Raw genomic sequence first — 20,190 nt, 5'->3', positions numbered from 1 at the left:
AAGAATAAAGAAAAAATTTAGAATTGCAGTGAGGAGAATTTATTAATTCAAAGGGTTGTGAATCTTTGTAATTGCCTTCCCTGGGATTATTAATGCTTCATGACTGAATATATTAAAGGGCAGAATGAGTCTTGTTGCACAGTGATAGTCTTCCTATCTTTAGGCTGGATGACACAAGTTCATGTCTCACCTGGTCCAGAGGTGTGTAGTAATATCTCCGAATAGGCAGATATAAATATACAAGGCCAAAATAGACAGATTTGTGATCTCTCAGGTCACAGAAAATTGTAAGCAGATGGTAAAATTTGGAGTGGAGGCCAAAGATTATCTATAATCATAATCAATGATACAACAGGCTGCAGGAGCTACGCAGATTACTTCTATTGCTACTTTTTATGTTCATATTCTCAGCACAGTGTCATATCACATATGTCTTTGGGCACTCACTGAGTATTCCATGAGATTGATCTGTGATGTAGGCTTGCAGCTCTACATCATAAAAAATACAAAAGTGCCTCAAAAATGTTTCATTTTGAGATTGGCCCAACCTTGAGTGAAACTTATGAGGTATGTCAGTTTATTGCTGTTGACAGGGTGAAAACTGTAAACCTTATGGTAGGTACCATGGTTCCTAATGAAGGGCTTATGCCCAAAACGTCAATTCTCTGCTCCTCGGATGCTCCCTGACTTGATGTGCTTTTCCAGCACTACACTCTTGACTCTGATCTCCAGCATCTGCAGTCTCACTTTCTCCTATCATAAGGTGTGAGGTTATTTCTGCATCTCAGGAGGTTTTGGATTGTAGCTGTATCAGAAGATGTAGACCACCAACTCAGAACGAAGCAGTGGAGAGAAACAGCTGCACAGCAGTACAGATGGCACTTTGGAGCAGAGGGATGCAGAGGTACTCATCCAGGTGCAGGAGGCAGGAGACAATACGTACAGAATTTACTATATCTCCAGAGGATCAACTTCATGCTCTTTCAACATCGATAAAAGTAAAGAATTGATCGCTGACTTCAGAAAGAAGGGAGGAGAAACACATCCCCACCCACATCAACAGAGCTGAGGTTGAGAGAATAGAGAGCGTCAAGTTCCTAGGTGTAATAATAACAGACATTCTGTCCTGGTCCTCCCACATGGATGTGCCGGTCAAGATAACAACGACTCTTCTTTTTCAGGTGGCTCATGAAATTTGACATGTCTATAAGTTTCCTCACCAACTTTTACAGATGCACCACTGAAAGCATACTGTCCAGGTACTTAAAGGCCTGGTGTGCTAACTACTCTGCCCAGGACCATAAGAAATAACATAAGATTGTGTGCACAGCCAAGGCCTTCAAGGAAGCCAACTTTCCATCCATGGACTTCATTTATACGGCCTGTTGCCATCTGGAGGAAACCCATGCAGACATGGGGAGAATTCTGTCAACGTCATCAAAGACCCATCGCATCCCAAACTTTTCCATCAGGGAGAAGATACAGAAGCTTGAACACGAGCGCACACACGCGCACACACACACGCGCACACACACACGCGCACACACACACGCGCACACGCAGGTTCAAGAACAGCTACGTCTCTGCCATTATTAGACTGATGATTTGACTCTTTAACTTCAAATAATGCTGATCTTGCTAATGTTGATCTTGCCTTAGGGCACACCCTGTGTGATGCAACTTGTATGCCTCTGTCTAGTGTTTTTTCCACCCTATAATCTATATGTCCTTGCTTACTGTGGTCTGCCTGTACTGCTCGTAAACAAACTTTTCACTGTACTTAGGTACACGTGACAATAAATCAATTAAATCAAATAAATCAATCAAATTGGATCACCTGTGACCACAATTCTTACCTGTTGCTGCTATAACTCTTCTGGGCACTATCTGAAATGATGCTTCATGTCTAACAGTTGAGCCTGTTCCTGCACAGGTTTAAGTGCAGCAGTCTTCAATGGGTTTTCAAGGCTCCAAAATACATAAGTCACTGGTGAACAGCAGTTCACCAGAGATGGCAGGGTTAAAAGAATTGCAAACCATGCAGTAGAGATAAAGAGCTGAATGTAACGGTTTGTTGGCAAAGTGCAAATTGTGTTGTGTTTTGGGGGATTGATTCACACTGTTAGACCAAGCAGGTTGTCAAAGAGTCATACAGCACAGAAGCAGGCCCTTCGGCACACCATGTTTATGCCGACCAACAAACTTCAAACAACACTAATCCTATTTACCTGCACTTAGTCTGTAGCGTACTATTCCTGGCATTTTAAAAACTCACTTAGATGCTCCTTAAGTGTTGCATGAGTACTTGTCTTCACCACCCTGTCAGGCAGCTCATTCCACATGTGTTGACAGCTTCAGAGACGTATGGACCCGTACTTCAAGGTCCCTCTGTTCCTCAGTAATCACTAGGGACCTACCATTTATTGTGTATATCAATTAGCTTGCACTTATCAGGATTAAACTCCACCTGCCATTGCTGTGCCCAATTTACTAGCTTATCGGTATCAGACTGCATCTTGAGACCATCCTCCTCACTATCAACAACATCACCAATTTTTGTGTCATCTGCAAACTTACTGACTGCACCTTCTGCATTCATTTCCATGTCACTGATACAAATAACAAACAGCAAGGGTCCTAGTTCCGAACCCTGTGGTACATCACTAGTCACAGGCTTCCAATTACTAAAATAATCCTCCACCCTTTCCATCTTATTTGTAAGCCAATTTTGGATCCAATTTGCTAATTTGCCTTGGATCCCATGAGCTCTTAACTTTTGAACCAGCCGACCAGAGACCTTACTGAAGACCATGTAAACCACATCAACAGCACTACTCTTATCAATACAATTAGTAATCTTTTAAAAAAATGCAATTCAAGGATCTTACACTAACCAGCCTGTAATTACCTGAGCTATCCCTGCTGCTCTTCTTGAACAAAAGAACCACAATAGCTGTCCTCCAGTCATCTGGCATATCACCTGTGGCCAACTAGTATTAAATATATCCATCAGGGCACTAGCAATCTCCTCCTTTGCCTCCATAGTAGCCTGGGATATATCTCATCAGGCCCTGGGGATTTATGCTGAAAAATGTGTTGCTGGAAAAGCGCAGCAGGTCAGGCAGCATCCAAGGAGCAGGAGAATCGATGTTTCGGCCTGAAGAAGGGCTTATGCCCGAAACATCGATTCTCCTGCTCCTTGGATGCTGCCTGACCCGCTGCGCTTTTCCAGCAACACATTTTTCAGCTCTGATCTCCAGCATCTGCAATCCTCACTTTCTCCTGGGGATTTAAGCACTTGCATGCCCATTAAAATATCTAATACATCCACCTTATTTATCTTAACCTATTCTAGAATCTCACCATCCCAAATGATATCCCCAGCTACAATATCTTTCTCCTCTGTGAACACAGATGAGAAGTATTCCTTTAAGAAATCACCCACGTTGACTGGTTCCACACACAGATTGCCCTTTGGTCTCCAATATGTCCCCTCTTTCCCTCGTACTCTTCTTACTCGTAAAATCCTTATAAAAAGCCTTGGGGTTTTCCTTGATCTCATCTGCCAAAGATCTTTAATGACCCCTCTTTTTCCTCCTAATTTCCTTTTTTAGCAACCTCCTACACTTTCTATATTTTTGAAAGGCCTTTCGTTTTTAATACGATGTACCGGACATATGCTCCCTTTAGTAATTTTTGAGATTTGTAGCTCCGTTTGATGATAATCATGTAAGTTAGCTCGCTGAGCTGGAAGGTTTGCTGTTAGATATTTCATTACCATGATGTCATCACCCACCTTAAGAAACCAAGACCTATAAATAGACAGGCGGGACATACCACCAGCACTTCACTGGGGACTCTCACTGATGATGTTACCTAGTCATAGATCATAGAATCTGCAGAGTGGAAACAGGCCCTTTGGTTCAACATGTCCACACTGACCCTCCGAAAAGTAACTCATCCAGACCCATTCCCCTACCCTATATTTGCCCCTGACTAATGCATTTAACCTACACATCCCTGAATACTATGGGCAATTTGGCGGGGCCAATTCACCTAACATGCACAAATTTGGACTGTGGAAGGAAACCGGAGCATCTGGAGGAAACCCATGCAGACATGGGGAGAATGTGCAAATTCCACACAGTCGCCCAAGGCTGGAATCAAACCCAGGTCTCTGGCACTGAGGCAGCAGTACTAACCACTTGAGCCACCATGCTGCCCACAGTCATGATGATGAAACATCTGAAAATAAACCTTCCAGCCCAGCAAGCTAACTTAAAAACTTATATACTCCCTTCTTTTTCTTTATTAAACGCTCAATATCCTTTGATAATCAGGGTTCCCTGGACTTCTACCCTTGCCCTTCACTCTTAGAGGATCATGCTGACCCTGAATTCTCATTATACTCCTTTTAAAAGACTCCCACTTTCCAAATGTCTTGTAATTGTTTACCAAATTTGCACATTAATTAGCATTTGTGCTCTCAGGATGAGAATAATTTTTGCCCGTTTTTTTACCTTGCTCTGGTCCTGCAGCAACTCACTAATCATCAGAACTTACACATTCCTACCTCTGGCACCATATTAAAAGGTTGCAATGCATCCAGATAAGCACATTTGGTCCAGAGATGCCCTACACAGTTCTGGACATTGGCCTAGGACATGGCTGACAGGTAAAATCGGTGTCTCACTTTGCAGGCATGGTCCGAGAGCAGATGGGGCGGCTCACAATAAGGACTTCTTCTTCTCAAAGGATGAGCAGTAGAGGCCGTGACACCAAACCATGCCTGAATGCTCAGAGGTTTCTACCTAGGATAAAACAACCATGTGGAAGCATATTATTCTCCATTCTGCCAATACAAGAGCCAAGATCTTCTCTGTGATACCTCACACCCATTCCATCTCTGCTATTGTACCCACCTCCCACCAAAGCTCATGCTCCACCACTCCAGCCAACTGTAACATTTTCCCGTCTCACCCTCACTCAAGCAAACCGTGACACTATTCATGTTGTACACCCTCTGCATGGCCTACTCACTCACTTGGGGAACCTGTCTATCTATACTATCAGTAATAAATGTGCCACCCACTTTCACCAGCCTCTCTCTCATTCCAGAAGCAAATCAGCCCATAATAGGGCAAAAGAGTCAGGACAGTTGGTATCCTGCCAGTCATTCAGCTCTCGCCTCTATTTGTGGAGGATCCTAACTCTGACCACCTCAAGCAGGGCCCGGACTGGTTTCAGAGGCTTCTCTTTACTTACTGTGCCAGGATCCCCTGAGCAAAACCTATGGCCCTTGACTGGACTGAGACCTGCTGCCAACTGCAGCAAACTTCCTGACTTTCTGTCTATGCTAAATGACACAAGACAGTAGTAATATGAGCCTGGTATCTCTGGTTAAAGGGTGCAAAGTGTAAAAAGACAATACAAGGCAGGGATGCCATGAACATCCAGGTAGCTCAGAATGAGTGAGCCCTAAGACAGCAAGCAAAGAGCCTGGAGAGGTGGCCTCATGCCATGAGTTGGGTATGGATCCCTGAGCGCCAAGTGTCCTTGCTGTTATATTACAGTTGCTAGTGCAGTCCAAGATGCATCACTGAAGTGTGGAAGCAACCTGGAAGTGGATTTGACATATACCATGAAGGCTCATAGAGGCTTCCACATGTGGGATACCCATGTTTGTGAATATGTGGACAGTGTGACCAGTACCTATGAAACATGGCCAAGATGTTGGTGCCCAGTGTCCAATATGAAGCAAGCACTAGGCTTCCATGTCAAGTTTCCTGATGGCTAATTTAAATAGTCAAAGTAGACAAACAGGAGGCTGGAAGAACACAGCAAGCCAGGCAGCATCAGGAGTTGGAGAAGTCAGTGTTTCGGGTATAACCCTTCTTCAGGAATTTGACAGTTAACAATGTGTTTAACATGCAATGATCATCAATTAAGAATCTCACCACACCTCTTAAGAAGAGCAAACAAGATGTGATGAGACAATATTGATATCAAAATGTATCTCACCAAACCTATTATGCTGTAACTCTCATTCAGAACCTGCTAAGATTCCACCCAATTCACTGTAGCTGATACTCTGGCTATAACTTGATAGATAAGAATGAAACCAGATGAGTGAAATCCATTCGGCATTAACAATGTCTAAGGCTGCAGACAGGACAAGAAGGGCAAGGAGAGAAAATTTACTTTACAGTTACATAGGATCTGTTTGGATATTGTAAGCAGAAGCCTGATTGAAGTGATTCAAATATGAAGTTCTAGTAAAGATTGATATGGTTTTGGATGACAATATGTTTAAAAGATTTTGGACAGAGAATGAAGGCTTGATACGAAGCAACATTTTGCAATTACACTGGGGAGGGGGTCAAGGATTGGCTTCTTGCGATGAATGATTGCAGCAGACTTGAAGGAAGAATAGTACCTGAGAAAAGACATTAAAAATATGAGCTTTAATATGGGGATCAGCAAAGATGTTTTGAAGCATTAATTTTGTTTCTTTCCCCACTGATGCTGCAAGATCTGCTGAGTTTTTGAAATCTTTTTGTTATATCAAATAGTGCTTTATGAGGTCCAGCCAGACATTGCAAAGAATGACTGAACCAACCCAGGCCTCTTGGACTGGACTGCAGCAGAAACAAGAACCCAGGGAATGGTCAGGGTGGGAGAATTATATAAGGATTATGGCATGAAAGGTGGAAGTGAGAGCAAGGTTAATGAAATTAGTAGCTACAGAAATGTTGCTGTGAACAGAGTTGAGATAGTTGGAACTTTTAAAATACAGTTGTAAGTGATTTGGGGTTAAAATTGATCAGGCAGACACAGAATGAAGTAGAGAAGGGACAGGGAAAGAACGTGTGCATGGACAGTGGTGCAAAAAAATGATTGTGTTTGGCAACATATGTGATTGATATTATGGGAGTAGTGAGGCCACATGAGAAAGCATAGTCAAGAAAATGATCATGCACGTAGCTTTGGAAATGACAAGAAAAGAGATATATGATGGTGAATCCAGAGGGGAAGAAGCATGATGAATTGAAATTGAGATTGAAGTTGTGGAGAATGAAAAGTTACTTATTTCAGAAATTGGAGAGGGGAAAAAGCAGTGGAGCCATCGAGAAAAGAGAAATATTATGTGAATGGTTAGGCAGTGGGGATAAGGATTTTAAATGAGAGGTGAGAGGGATTAAACTGCGCAAATGCTCAAGGGAAAGGCAGGTGTCAGAGTATTGAGTGAACAGGCTAAAGTGTGATTTATAAAGTCATACAGTCATAGAGATGTACAGCATGGAAACAGACCCTTCGGTCCAACCCGTCCATGCCGACCAGATATCCCAACCCAATCTAGTCCCACCTGCCAGCACCTGGCCCATATCCCTCCAAACCCTTCCTATTCATATACCCATCCAGATGCCTTTTAAATGTTACAATTGTACTAGCCTCCACCACTTCTTCTGGCAGCTCATTTCATACACGTACCACCCTCTGAGTGAAAAGGTTGCCCCTTAGGTCTCTTTTATATCTTTCCCCTCTCACCCTAAACCTATGCCCTCTAGTTCTGGATTCCCCCACCCCAGGGAAAAGACCTTGTCTATTTATCCTATTCGTGCCCCGTATGATTTTGTAAAGCTCTATAAGGTCACCCCTCAGCCTCCGACACTCCAGGAAAAACAGCTCTAGCCTATTCAGCCTCTCCCTACAGCTCAAACCCTCCAACTCTAGCAACATCCTTGTAAATCTTTTCTGAACCCTTTCAATTTTAACAACATCTTTCCGATAGGAAGGAGACCAGAACTGCACGCAATATTCCAGCAGTGGTCCGAACCAATGTCCTGTACAGTCGCAACATCACCTCCCAACTCCTGTACTCAATACTCTGACCAATAAAAGAGAGCAGACCAAACGCCTTCTTCACTATCCTATCTATCTGCGACTCCACTTTCAAGGAGCTATGAACCTGCACTCCAAGGTCTCTTTGTTCAGCAACACTCCCTAGAACCTTACCATTAAGTGAATAAGTCCTGCTAAGATTTGGTCTCCCAAAATGCAGCACATCGTATTTATCTGAATTAAACTCCATCTGCCACTTCTCAGCCCATTGGCCCATCTGGTCCACATCCTGTTGTAATCTGAGGTAACCCTCTTCGCTGTCCACTACACCTCCAATTTTGGTGTCATCTGCAAACTTACTAACTGTACCTCTTATGCTCGCATCTAAATCATTTATGTAAATGACTAAAAGTAGAGGACCCAGCAACGTTCCTTGTGGCACTCCACTGGTCACAAACCTCCAGTCTGAAAAACAACCCTCCACCACCACCCTCTGTCTTCTACCTTTGAGCCAGTTCTGTATCCAAATGGCTAGTTCTCCCTGTATTCCATGGGATCTAACCGTGCTCACCAGTGTCCTATGGGGAACCTTATCGAACATCTTACTGAAGTCCATACAGACAACATCTACCGCTCTACCCTCATCAATCCGCTTTGTTACTTCTTCAAAAACCTCAATCAAGTTTGTGAGAAATGATTTCCCACCCACAAAGCCATGTTGGCTAGCCACAGAGTTCTAGGGTACACCTGATCAGGTCCTGGGGTTTTATCCACCTTTATGCGCTTCAAGACATCCAGCACTTACTCCTCTGTAGTATGGACATTTTTCAAGATTTCACCATCTATTTCCCTACATTCTATATCTTCCATATCCTTTTCCACATTAAATACTGACGCAAAATACTTGTTTAGTATCCCTCCCATTTCCTGCGGCTCCACACAAAGGCCTCCTTGCTGATCTTTGAGGGGCCCTATTCTCTCCCTAGTTACCCTTTTGTCCTTAATGCATTTGTAAAAATCCTTTTCATTCTCCTTAACTCTATTTGCCAAAGCTATATCATGTCCCCTTTTTGCCCTCCTGATTTCTCTCTTAAATATACTCCTACTGCCTTTTTACTCTTCTAAGGATTTACTTGACATATGCTTCTTTCTTTTTCTGAACCAAATCCTCAATTGGTCATCCAGCATTTCCTATGCCTACCAGCCTTTCCTTTCACCCTAACAGTAATATACTTTCTCTGAACTCTCATTACCTTATTTCTGAAGACTTCCCATTTTACAGCCATCCCTTTACCTGCAAACATCTGCCCCCAATCAGCTTTTGAAAGTTCTTGCCTAATACCGTCAAAATTGGCCTTCCTCCAATTTAAAACTTCAACTTTTAGATCTATCCTTTTCCATCACTATTTTAAAACTCATAGAATTATGGTCAAAGTGCTCCCCCACTGACACCTCAGTCACCTGCCCTGCCTTATTTCCCAAGAGTAGGTCAAGTTTTGCACCTTCTCTAGTAGGTCCATCCATATAGTGAATCAGAAAATTTTCTTGTGCACACTTAACAAATTCCTCTCCATCTAAACCCTTAACACTATGGCAGTCTCTGTCTACGTTTGGCAAGTTAAAATCCCCTACCATAACCACCCCATTATTTTTACAGATAACGGAGATCTCCTTACAAATTTGTTTCTCAATTTCCGTCTGACTATTAGGGGGTCTATAATACGATCCCAATAAAGTGATCATCCCTTTCTTATTTCTCAGTTCTACCCAAATAACTTCCCTGGATGTATGTCCGGGAATATCCTCCCTCAGTACAGCTGTAATGCTATCCCTTATCAAAAACACCATGCCCCGAGTTCATCTGGCTTCCCTGTTAGACCTCTTGCATCGAAATAAATGTAGTTTATCAGTCCTACCTTGTTCTCTGCTTTGTCCCTGCCTGCCCTGACTGACTCGCCTTTGTTCTCAACTGTACCAGATTGAAATCTTTCCTCACTATCTCCCTGGGTCCACCCACTCCCCCCCCCACACACATCCCCAACCCCCCCCCCCCACCAACTTACTAGTTTAAATCCTCCTGAGCAGCTCTAGCAACTTTCCCTGACAGTACATTAGTCCCCTCCCAATTTAGGTGTGATCCATCCTTCTTGGACAGGTCACTTCTACCCCAAAATAGCTTCCAATGATCCAAAAATGTGAATCCTTCTCCTGTACACCAGCTCCTCAGCGATGCATTCATCTGCTCTATCCTCCTATTCCTGCCCTCACTAGCTCATAGCACCTGGAGTAATCCAGATAATACTTCTCTCCAAGACCCTCCTTTTTTAACTTCCTGCCTAATTCTCTCTAATCTCCCTTCAGAATCTCAACCTTTTCCCTTCCTATGTCATTGGTTCCAATGTGAACAATGACCTCCTGCTGACCCCTCTCCCCCTTGAGAACATTCTGCACTCTGTCTGAGACATCTTTGATCCTGACACCAGGGAAGCAACACACCATTCTGATTTTTCACTGCTGGCCACAGAAACGTCTGTCTGTACCTCAGACTAGAGAGTCCCCTAACACAATCGATCGTTTGTCTCAATACCAGAAACTTGGCTGTTTGTGCTACATTCCCCTGAGAACCCATCACCCCCTACATTTTCCAAAACAGCATACTTGTTTGAAATGGGGATAGCCACAGAAGACTCCTGCACTACCTACCTATCTCTCTTACCTTTTCTGGAGTTAACGCATCTATGTGACTGTATCTGCAATTTTTCCACCTTCCTATAACTGCCATCCATCACATCCCCTCGCTCTTGTAAATTCCTCATTGCCTCTAACTGCCTTTCCTGATGATTCGCAAACAACAGCATTTATTGCAGATATAATTCTCCGTAACCCATAAACTCTCCCTAAACTCCCACATCCGACAAGAAGAGCATATCACTCTACTAAGGGCTATTTTTGCTTCTTTCAATCTACAGACCCAGAAGATAGCACTGTCTTATTCCTCTACAAAACACTGCATAAATTAATACTTATGGCTTATATATTAAGTTTAATAAAGAGACATAGCTCAATAAAATATATAATCAAGAAAGAACCCACTCTATTCACTACTGCAGACTTATTTTAAGGCTGCGCTTAAAATCCACTTATCTGCTTCTGTGCTGTGACCGCTCCCAGACAGGTTCCTCCAAGATCAGTTGTGAAGTTTTTTTAATTTTCCCAGATGCATTCTGATGTCCAGCGATACATGAATTCAACAGCAACGGCAGTAACCGCTAACTCTGTCAGTTAGCAACGTGGGTTTCTTTCTCTCTCTCTCTCTCTTGCACTGACCTCACCATGTGCTTCCCGTGTCTGTTCTTCTCCCTTTTAAAAGTGCTGTTGTTTTGACTATTTTTTTCTCCAAGGTTCCAAAGCAATGCAACAGCATATAAAACAGTAATTGCTGCTCCTGGAATTCGAGCAAATCACCTCCAACAAATAGACTACCTCAAAAAAGGAGCAGCTGTTAGAGCCAGAAATTTTTCCTGCACTCCATCTTGGATTACCCAGAATCCTTTCAAAAAGATGCAAACCACAGAAACAGACCTTTCGGTCCAACTCGTCTGCACAGACCAGACATCTCAATCTAATCTAACCCCATTTGTTAGCATTTAGTCCATATCCCTCAAAACCCTTGTTGTTCATATACTCTCCCAGATGTCTTTTAAATGTTGTAATTGTACTCATCTCCACATTTCCTCTGGTAGCTCTTTCCATACACATATCAGCAAATGCATTTAAAAGTTACCCCTCAGGTCCTTTTCAAAATCTTTTCCTCTGACCTTAAACCTATGTCCTGTTGTTTTAGACTCCACACACCCTAGGAAAAAGATCTTGGCTATTCACCCTATCAATATCCCTCATGATTTTATAAACAGCTAGAAGATCACCCCTCAGTCTCTGACACTCCAGGGAAAAAAAGTCCCCAGCCTATTCAGCCTCTCAATATAATACAAACCTCCAAACCCAGCAAATTTCTTGTAAATCTTTTCTGCACCCTCTCAAGTTTAACAACATCTTTCCCATAGAGGTGTAACCAGAATTATGTGCAGTATTCTAAAAGTGACTTCACCAATGTCCTATACAGCTGCAACATTCCATTCCAACTGCTATAGTCAATGCTCTGACCAATGAAGACAAGCATGCCAAATGCCTTCTTCACCACCTATCTGCAACTCCACCTTTCAAGAAACGATGCACCTGTCTCTTTGTTCAGCAACACTCTCCAGGGCCCTACCATTAACTGTGTAAGTCCTGCCCTGGTTTGCCTTACAAAAACGCAGCACCTCACATTTATCTAAATTAAACTCCACCTGCCAGTCCTCAGCCTTTTGGCCAATCTGATCAAGGTCCCATTGTACTCTGGAGATAATCTTTTTCACTGTCCACTACACCACCTTTCTTGTTGCCATTCACAAACCTACTAACTTTGGTAATTAGTTATTACTTGGTAACAACAGCTAAACCTCCTCTACAATGGTCTTGCAGGACAAGTGATGGAAATATACCCAGACATACCCAAAAAGGCTTCAGTTGGGGGAAGGTGACTCAATTCAGAGTTCCACCAAGGCCAAGATATTAATAACAGTAAGTTAATGGATGAGAAGAGCTGTGTTTGCAAGTAAAAGTACATTCTGGAGAAAGATGGAGAGGTATGCTGTGATGTTTCCATTGAGTTATAGGAACATATTATTAGTTTGCGACACTTTCCCTTTCAGGATCGCAAACATTTAATTTACTTGACAATGAATGTAAAGACTTAGATTTCCAGAGACCAGTGGGAATGTGCACAGGTCAATTGGTTACTTGCAGGACGGCTGGGCATTAGTAGTATAGAGCCAAAAAAACTGCAGATGCTGGAATCCAAGGTAGACAAGCAGGAGGCTGGAAGAACACAGCAAGCCAGGCAGCATTCGGAGATGGAGAAGTCAACGTTTCAGGTATAACCATTCTTCAGGCCTGGAGGTGGGTGTAAGACGAGCTGCAATTGGAGGGGGGGGGGGCAGGGTCAATCAGAGGAATGGAAGGGAGGGAAGGGGCTAGGAAGGGAGTCAGGGGATGGGAAGGGACATTGTTTGAAATTGGAGAACTTAATGTTGAGTCCTCCAGGCTGTACACTGCCCAGTCGGAAGATGAGGTGTTCCTCCAATTTGCGGTATGATTCGCTGTGGCAATGGAGGAAACCAAGGATGGTCATGTTGGAAAGGGAGTGGGAAGGGGAATTACAATGAGCGGTGACTGGGCGGTCAGGTTAGCCCATGTGTGCCTGGCTGAGATGCTCAGCGAAACATGCCCTGAGTTTACATTTGGTATCCCCAATGTAGAGAAGACCACATCAGGATCACCAGATACAGTAAACTAGGTTGGAGGAGAGGCAGGTGAACCTCTATCTCATCTGAAAGTACTGTCTGGGGCGATGGATGGATGTGAAGGGGGTGGTGCGCTGGCAGGTTTTGCATCTTTTGCGGTTGCAGGGAAAGATACCTGGGGGTTCAGAGGGTTGGTTGGGAGAGTGGCATGAACCAAGGTTTGGTAAAGGAAATGGTCTTTGCAGATGGCAGAGAGTGGTGGGGAGGGGAAGATGTTCTTGGTGGTGGGGTCTAATTGGAGTTGGCAGTAGTGTTTAAGGATAATACATTGGATGCGGAAACTGGTGGGTTGGTAGGTGAGGACAAGGCGTCCCTATCCTTACTGCATTTAAAGGGGGGGGGGGTTTAGATCATTGGACAAGAAATGGAGGAGGTGCAGTGGAGGACTGTTTGGATGACAGAGGGAACAAAAGCATGTATTCAAAATAGGGGGACATTTGGGATACTTGGGAGTGGAATGTCTCCTCATCCAAGCAGATGCGGCAGAGGCAGAGGAACTGGGAGAATGAGATGGAGTTCTTGCCGGATACTGGGTAGGAGGAGATATAGTCCAGGTAGTTATGGGAGTCTTGGGGCTGGTAGCATGTGCGAGCTTGAGGATTCTGTATTTAATATGTAGAACCTGGTTATAATATTACTGCATATAGCTTTCCATCTACTCTATTTTACATCAACAACAAATTTCATCCTCCCATATACCCTCGGGCTGCAACTTAAAATCGGATGACCTTAATCCTGAACAATAAAATGTTTTGTAGCAAGTACTTAGAATTTACATTTTGGAAATAAGAGTATGCAGTTTTATTTATAACAAGCCAACCAAAACATCTTATTTATAAATTCCAAATTTTAAAATATACATATAACCATTGGTAATTTGCTATCTGTTTAAAGAAGAAAACCCTTAAAAGATTCAACACAATTAGAAAATGGTCATTGACATGGACCATTTAACAATGAAAATAAGAATGAGCCTCCAAATATTAAACAGTAGCCTACAAAAATCAAAAAGTAGACTTTGATGAAAGCACAGCGAATGCTCAGAAAAAAAATCTGCCCTCTGCTATACATATAGGTAATGCCTGCTGCAAGCTGTGTCCCTTTGCTGCTGTCCCACCCCTACTATTCAACTACCGGACTCTCAACAGTGGGCTACTGCTAGTCCTCTAGTCCTCTCTCTGATGACCAATTGCAGTCTTTTTTCAAAAAAAAAAGAGACTGCTACTGCTGCTGTTCATCTTGCACCTCAGCCAAGGTTGAATCTAAGGCAGATCATTTGTCAGACATCCTAATAAGATTCAGAAAACCTTCAAAATATAGATCGCAAGCTCTAAGCCAAAAGTACTATGAACAAACCTTTTTAGTCAATTCGATAAGAAAGCCACTGTGAATACTGAGCATTTTGCACTGCAAATACAACAGTATTTCCATTTCTAAACTGCCTTCTCAATTACTGTTGCATTTTTGCTTGGCTTCCAGGAAGCCCAGAAAATCAATGGACACAACAACATCACTTCACAACTATGCTGAAATCTCTCTTCAATTCATTAAATACTATAGACTAATAAGGAATCCTCAGTCCATGCACAAAATAGGCTAAACATATTGTCGTAAGTTTGCAAAAATAAAGACTCAGGATTGAGTTTTAAAAACAGTCATTTAGAATTTACCAAGCTACTAAACATAAAGTACCTTCTTTTGCCAGTACAACCCATCTTTTAGGTCACTTGCCTGATGAGTCATATGAAGTCAATTGAGAAGAACTGGCTGACAAGTCTATTGCTGCTTTCTTTTCCATTAGTGAACTAGTCAAACATTATAAAATTAAGACCAGATTGGCTGAGGTTTCACTTTATTGACCTTGGCACGGTAGGATAAATCAATTCTACTGTTTGTTAAAAGCAACAGCACTTTAGAGACGTCAAGTTCAAACAAATCCTAAACTGATATTCAATACTATACACTGAGAAAAGAATGCAATACAATGTGTAATAAAAATGTACACAGACTTTTGTCAATAACTTCCACAACTTGATTCTTCCACGACAGAAACCTTCAAACATATTCAACAATCTGGATACCTGAAGATAGCCTTTAAATGCAATGCTGAGGAGTCATATGAGCTTCACACAAGTTACTACCAAAACAAGATTTTCTTGTGAACTTTAACATTAGAACTAGCTTCAGACTTTCTTTAAAACAAGATATTTTTAAAATCATGCTTTGACTTAAATCAATATGTTTTTCAATTAGTCTAACATGAGACTTAGTTAATTTTCCACACTATCACAAAAACCTATTAAACACAACTGTCTGACCCAAAAACTGATTATAAAAGTGATACAAACTATTTTTTTGATTTGAATAAAAATTATTTGCCAGAATTTTGGACTTACCACTTTCAAAGCAGGCATCAAATATTAAATGTCCCTTCTTAGGATGTCCAGTGTAACCAGTGGGAATAACGAGAAACTTACTGACATTCCCAACTACCGTATCTTCACCTCCATTTTCACTACCTGTAGAGGGCAAATCAATTCAGTTAAAATTCAAAACATGGTTTCTGTAATTCTTTTCTGATGCTGAAAAACAAGTTATGTTGTTAAAGCTTCTCAGCTTCCACTCAGGACAGATGCAAGAATACAAAATTTCAAAAGGTAGGAGGGTGCTTACTGGTTGGTAAATGGATTCTGATTGGCAAGAGCATTGAAGAATGCACCAGAGAACAGTTGGTGGCAAGCTTTTGTTTAAGTTCAAACTAAGAAAGTCAACTCTTAGTGGTCAAAATATTGGCAGGGGAACATATTTGGAGAATAGCTGTTTCACCAAGTCTTTGTGCTATTGAATCAGGTGGAAAAAATGGATATGCTCTTTCCATTGCAAGGGACAGGATCCTGCAAATGAAGAGATGGTGAACTTTCTAAGGAAGTGGTGAATGCGGGCAGAGTTATAACATTTAAAAGACACTCAGATAAGAACATGACTCGGAAAGCTTTGGAGGCATATGGGCCAAGAACAGGCAGGTAGGACTATTTAGTTTGGTATTAAGTTCAGCATGGACAGGTTGGACTTAAGGGTCTGTTTTCATGCTGTATGACTATGTGCTTTCTGACACACATAAATGAGCCCATCTGATTATATTAAATTGGTTTCTAATGCAATGCTTAGCACAATTGGGATGTTTAGCAAGTAATGTCCAATCACAGCTAATGCTGAATACTATATTATGATCTTTGCAAGCAATTTTACATAATTCCTGAATCTGGAAATTTCTGTCTTTGGAATGCAATATTGTCAACCTAATTCAATTTAAGAAGGGAAAGGAGGGTGAAAACGGGTAATCGTACAACCATTAGTTCAACACTAATTGTGCAAAACCTTTGAGAATCTTTCAAAGACAGAATTCTGGATTCTTATAGTGGAGGCCAGAAACAGAAATTAGGAGAGTTAATGGGTCTTGAAGTCGCTCCCAGGGAAATAGAAATGGGTCTTCAGTTCCATAGGGGCCACTTTTTTTTTTAAAACTTTTTTTTACCCAAAGGAGTCTCAGCAGTAGTGCTTATATTTTCCCTAAAATCACCCAAGGCTGTGTGTGTATGTGTGTAAAAAGGCACCATTGTGAAGAAAGTTTATTCTGTATCTTCCACCACTAGGAAAACACCTATGTGACTAATGAAACATTAGGGGCCACTCATTACTGCTGTAGAAATGGGTTTGGCAGCCAATTAGTGGTTAAAGAAGCAAGACTGTGGTCGCCTAAACAAAGTGGATATTGAAGACTCAGCAAACTCTAAGCTGCATTTTCCATTTCCATGATGCGTCAACACAGCTGAAGAACTGAAAACTAGGTCTTGGTAGTCAGTTTTTTTTTGGATATTGAACTGGGAGTAGTAAAGAAATGGAATCAAAGCAGGCTTTATTTCTGGAGTATGTGCGGAGTACCACGATAGATATGGATAGAAATCACTGTCATTGTGAATGGAAGAGAAAGCGTGGGAAGACCCTGAATCTATGGAAGAGATCAATGACCTCAAACATTAACAAATCGTGTGTTACTCCCAAACATCAGGATAGTCATTGGAGTATTTACCCTCCAAAAAACACATTTTGCTCATGAACGTGGGAGGGGTGTGCACCATGCTGCTCACTGACATATCAGAATAACTAAAGTGCTGCTATGGACCTATCATTACTGAAACACGTATGTTTTATGAATATTGAACAGTACAGGCCCTTCGGCCCTCAATGTAGTGGCGACCTTTTGTCCTACTGTAAGACCAAATTAACCTACATGCCCTTCAATTTACTATCTTCCAAGTGCCTGTCCAAGAGTCACTTAAATATCCCTAAAGTATCGACTCTACCATCACCGCTGGCAGTGCATTTCACACCTCCAGTGTGAAAATAACCAACCACTGACATCTCCCCTAAACCTTCCACCAATCACCTTAAAATTATACCCCCTTGTGATAGCCATTTCTGCCCAGTGGAAAACATCTCTGACTATTCACTCTATCTATGCCCCTCATCATCTGGGACACTTGTATCAAGTCCCCTCTCACCCTTCTTCACTCCAATTCGAAAAGCCCAAGCTACCTCAACCTTTCTCCATAAGACATGCCCTCCAGTCCAGGCAGAATCCTGGTAAATCTCCTCTGCACCCTCTCTAAAGCTTCCAAATCCTTCCCATTAAGAGGCAACCTGAACTGAACACAAAATTCCAAGTGTGATCTAACCAGGGATCTATGGAGCTGCAGCATAATCTTAAACAGCTCTTAAATTCAATCCCCCTGCTAATGAAAGCCAATACACCATACACTTTCTTAAAAACTCTGTCAACTTGGATGGCAACTTTGAGGAATTTATGGACATGGTCCGCAAGATGCCTCTGTTCCTCCACACTGCCAAGAATCCTGCCTTTAACCCTGTATTCTGCATTCAAGTAGGGCTTCGTTCCTGAAGAAGTGCTTATGCCCGAAACGTCGATTCTCCTGTTCCCAGGATGCTGCCTGATCTGCTGCGCTTTTCCAGCAACATTTTTTCAGCTCTGATCTCCAGCATCTGCAGACCTCACTTTCTCCCCATACTGACTGTGTAGACATAACCTTCCTCGACGACCTCCCTTTCTGTAGCTATGATACTATGATTAGCAATGCCATTCCCCCATCTCTTTTACCTGCCCACCTATTCCTTTTGAACCATCTAAACCTGGAACATCCTACAACCATTCCTGCCCCTATGATATCCAAGTTTCCGTAATGGCCACACATCATAGTTCCAATTACTGATCCATTCCCTAAGTTCATTGCCCTTATTCCTGAAGAAGGGCCTGTGCCCGAAACGTCGAATCTCCTGTTCCCTGGATGCTGCCTGACCTGCTGTGCTGTTCCAGCAATAAAGTTTCAACTTATTCCTGACACTTCTTGCGTTAAAATAGACACACTTCAAACCATGACACTGACTACAAATTTGCCCTATCAACTGTCTATCCCTCTTCACAGACTCTCTGCATGGTGTATCTGGCTGTACGCTAGCTACTCCATCCTCTGATCCGTAGCTCCATGTCCCCCCATCTGCCAAACTAGTTTAAATCCTCCTGAAGAGCACTAGCAAACCTCCCACCCAAGATATTGGAACCTCCAATTCAGGTGCAACCTGTCCTTCTTGTATAGGTCCCATTTTCCCCAGAAGGTATCCCAATGATCCGCATACCCGAAGCCCTCCCTCCTATACCAGCCCAGCAGCCACGTGTTCATCTGCACTCACTCTGTTTCTAGCCTCACTAGCCCGTGGCACCGGTAGCAATCCTGAGATTACTACTCTGCTTATCCTGCCTATTAGCTTCCAACCAAAACTCCCTATATTCTCTTTTCAGGTCCTCATCCCTTTTCCTAGCTATATCATTGGCACCAATGTGTACCACAACTTCTGGCTGCTCACCCTCCCCTTTAAGAATCTTGTAGAGTCGATTCCTGACCCTTTAATGAATTGGAGCTGCTACCAATGGCCGTAGAAGACCAAAGCCCCCTACCATGTTTTCTTTGAGCTTTGCAAGAGAAATGGACACAGAATGTCCATCAGAGGGTCCAAATCAAAGTTTCCTTAATGCTCCTTATCTGGAACAGTAGAGGAACAAATTGATGCTAATATAAATAATCACTTAATAAGTATAAACTAATCCTCATGTTGAAAAAGTAGTTGAATGACTGATGAATATTGATCATTATCTATGATGGCTGGAATTTAATTAGGAAACAGTTGAATCTTAATTGTATAGAGTCTAGGTCAGCTTTTTCAGAAGTATTCAGTGTTACACACAGTCGCTCAGGAAAGCTAAAATAGCCTCAGAAAAAGGTTCAGTGCTGATTCATCATGATGTTAAACCATTGATGTTGTTCCAGAAACGGAGCTTGCCTTCTCTTGAGTTTAGAAGGTTGAGAGATCCTTTCTTGATTAATGGTTTAAAACAATTTTGAAAATGGTAACTACAGAAAAACTATTTCCTCTGGTGCCCTATGAATCTATAACAGAGGACACAATCTTAAAAAAACTTAGGAGCAAAATCAAGAAGCACTTTCCACATAGGTAGAGGATATCTGAAATATCTCCACCAAAACGTTATGGAGGATGGATCAAAGTAAATTAGCAGAAATTTGTTCAAATCAAGACAGCGATATCAAGATCAAAAACAGGTAAATGAAAATTAGACTAATAATGATTTAACAGAACGGTGAAACAGACATTAGGAACACAATGGTATAATTTCATTCGCATTATCCATAACTAGATTATTTTTCAAAACATTGCGCACTAAATATACTGTAAGTTTTCATATTTCAAATTTACAGGTGAAATTTATTGCTTCCCTCTATTGATGCAAGGGATGGAACAATAAAAGTTTTTCACTTCTTTGTTTACACCAGGTTACTACCTGCTATTTCCT

The 20,190-nt window shown here is 42.0% G+C and overlaps 1 protein-coding gene across 1 annotated transcript in view; it reads right to left on the bottom strand.

Moving 5' to 3' along the window:
- agbl4 (AGBL carboxypeptidase 4) overlaps nucleotides 1-20,190 on the bottom strand; it is an 854,548-nt gene that overhangs the window by 812,445 nt on the left and 21,913 nt on the right. Inside the window, exon 2 of the mRNA XM_043699224.2 lies at nucleotides 15,644-15,766. Within this exon, the coding sequence (XP_043555159.1) occupies nucleotides 15,644-15,766 (123 nt within the window). The remainder of the gene's footprint in view (nucleotides 1-15,643; nucleotides 15,767-20,190) is intronic.

The sequence above is a fragment of the Chiloscyllium plagiosum genome, unplaced genomic scaffold, assembly GCF_037043375.1.
Source record: "Chiloscyllium plagiosum isolate Xiang-an unplaced genomic scaffold, Cpla_swu_hap1 HiC_scaffold_9, whole genome shotgun sequence".
In the NCBI taxonomy this organism is placed as follows: Eukaryota; Metazoa; Chordata; class Chondrichthyes; order Orectolobiformes; family Hemiscylliidae; genus Chiloscyllium; species Chiloscyllium plagiosum.
Note: the sequence above shows the minus strand (reverse complement) of the source record. Positions and strands in the feature narration are given on the sequence as shown.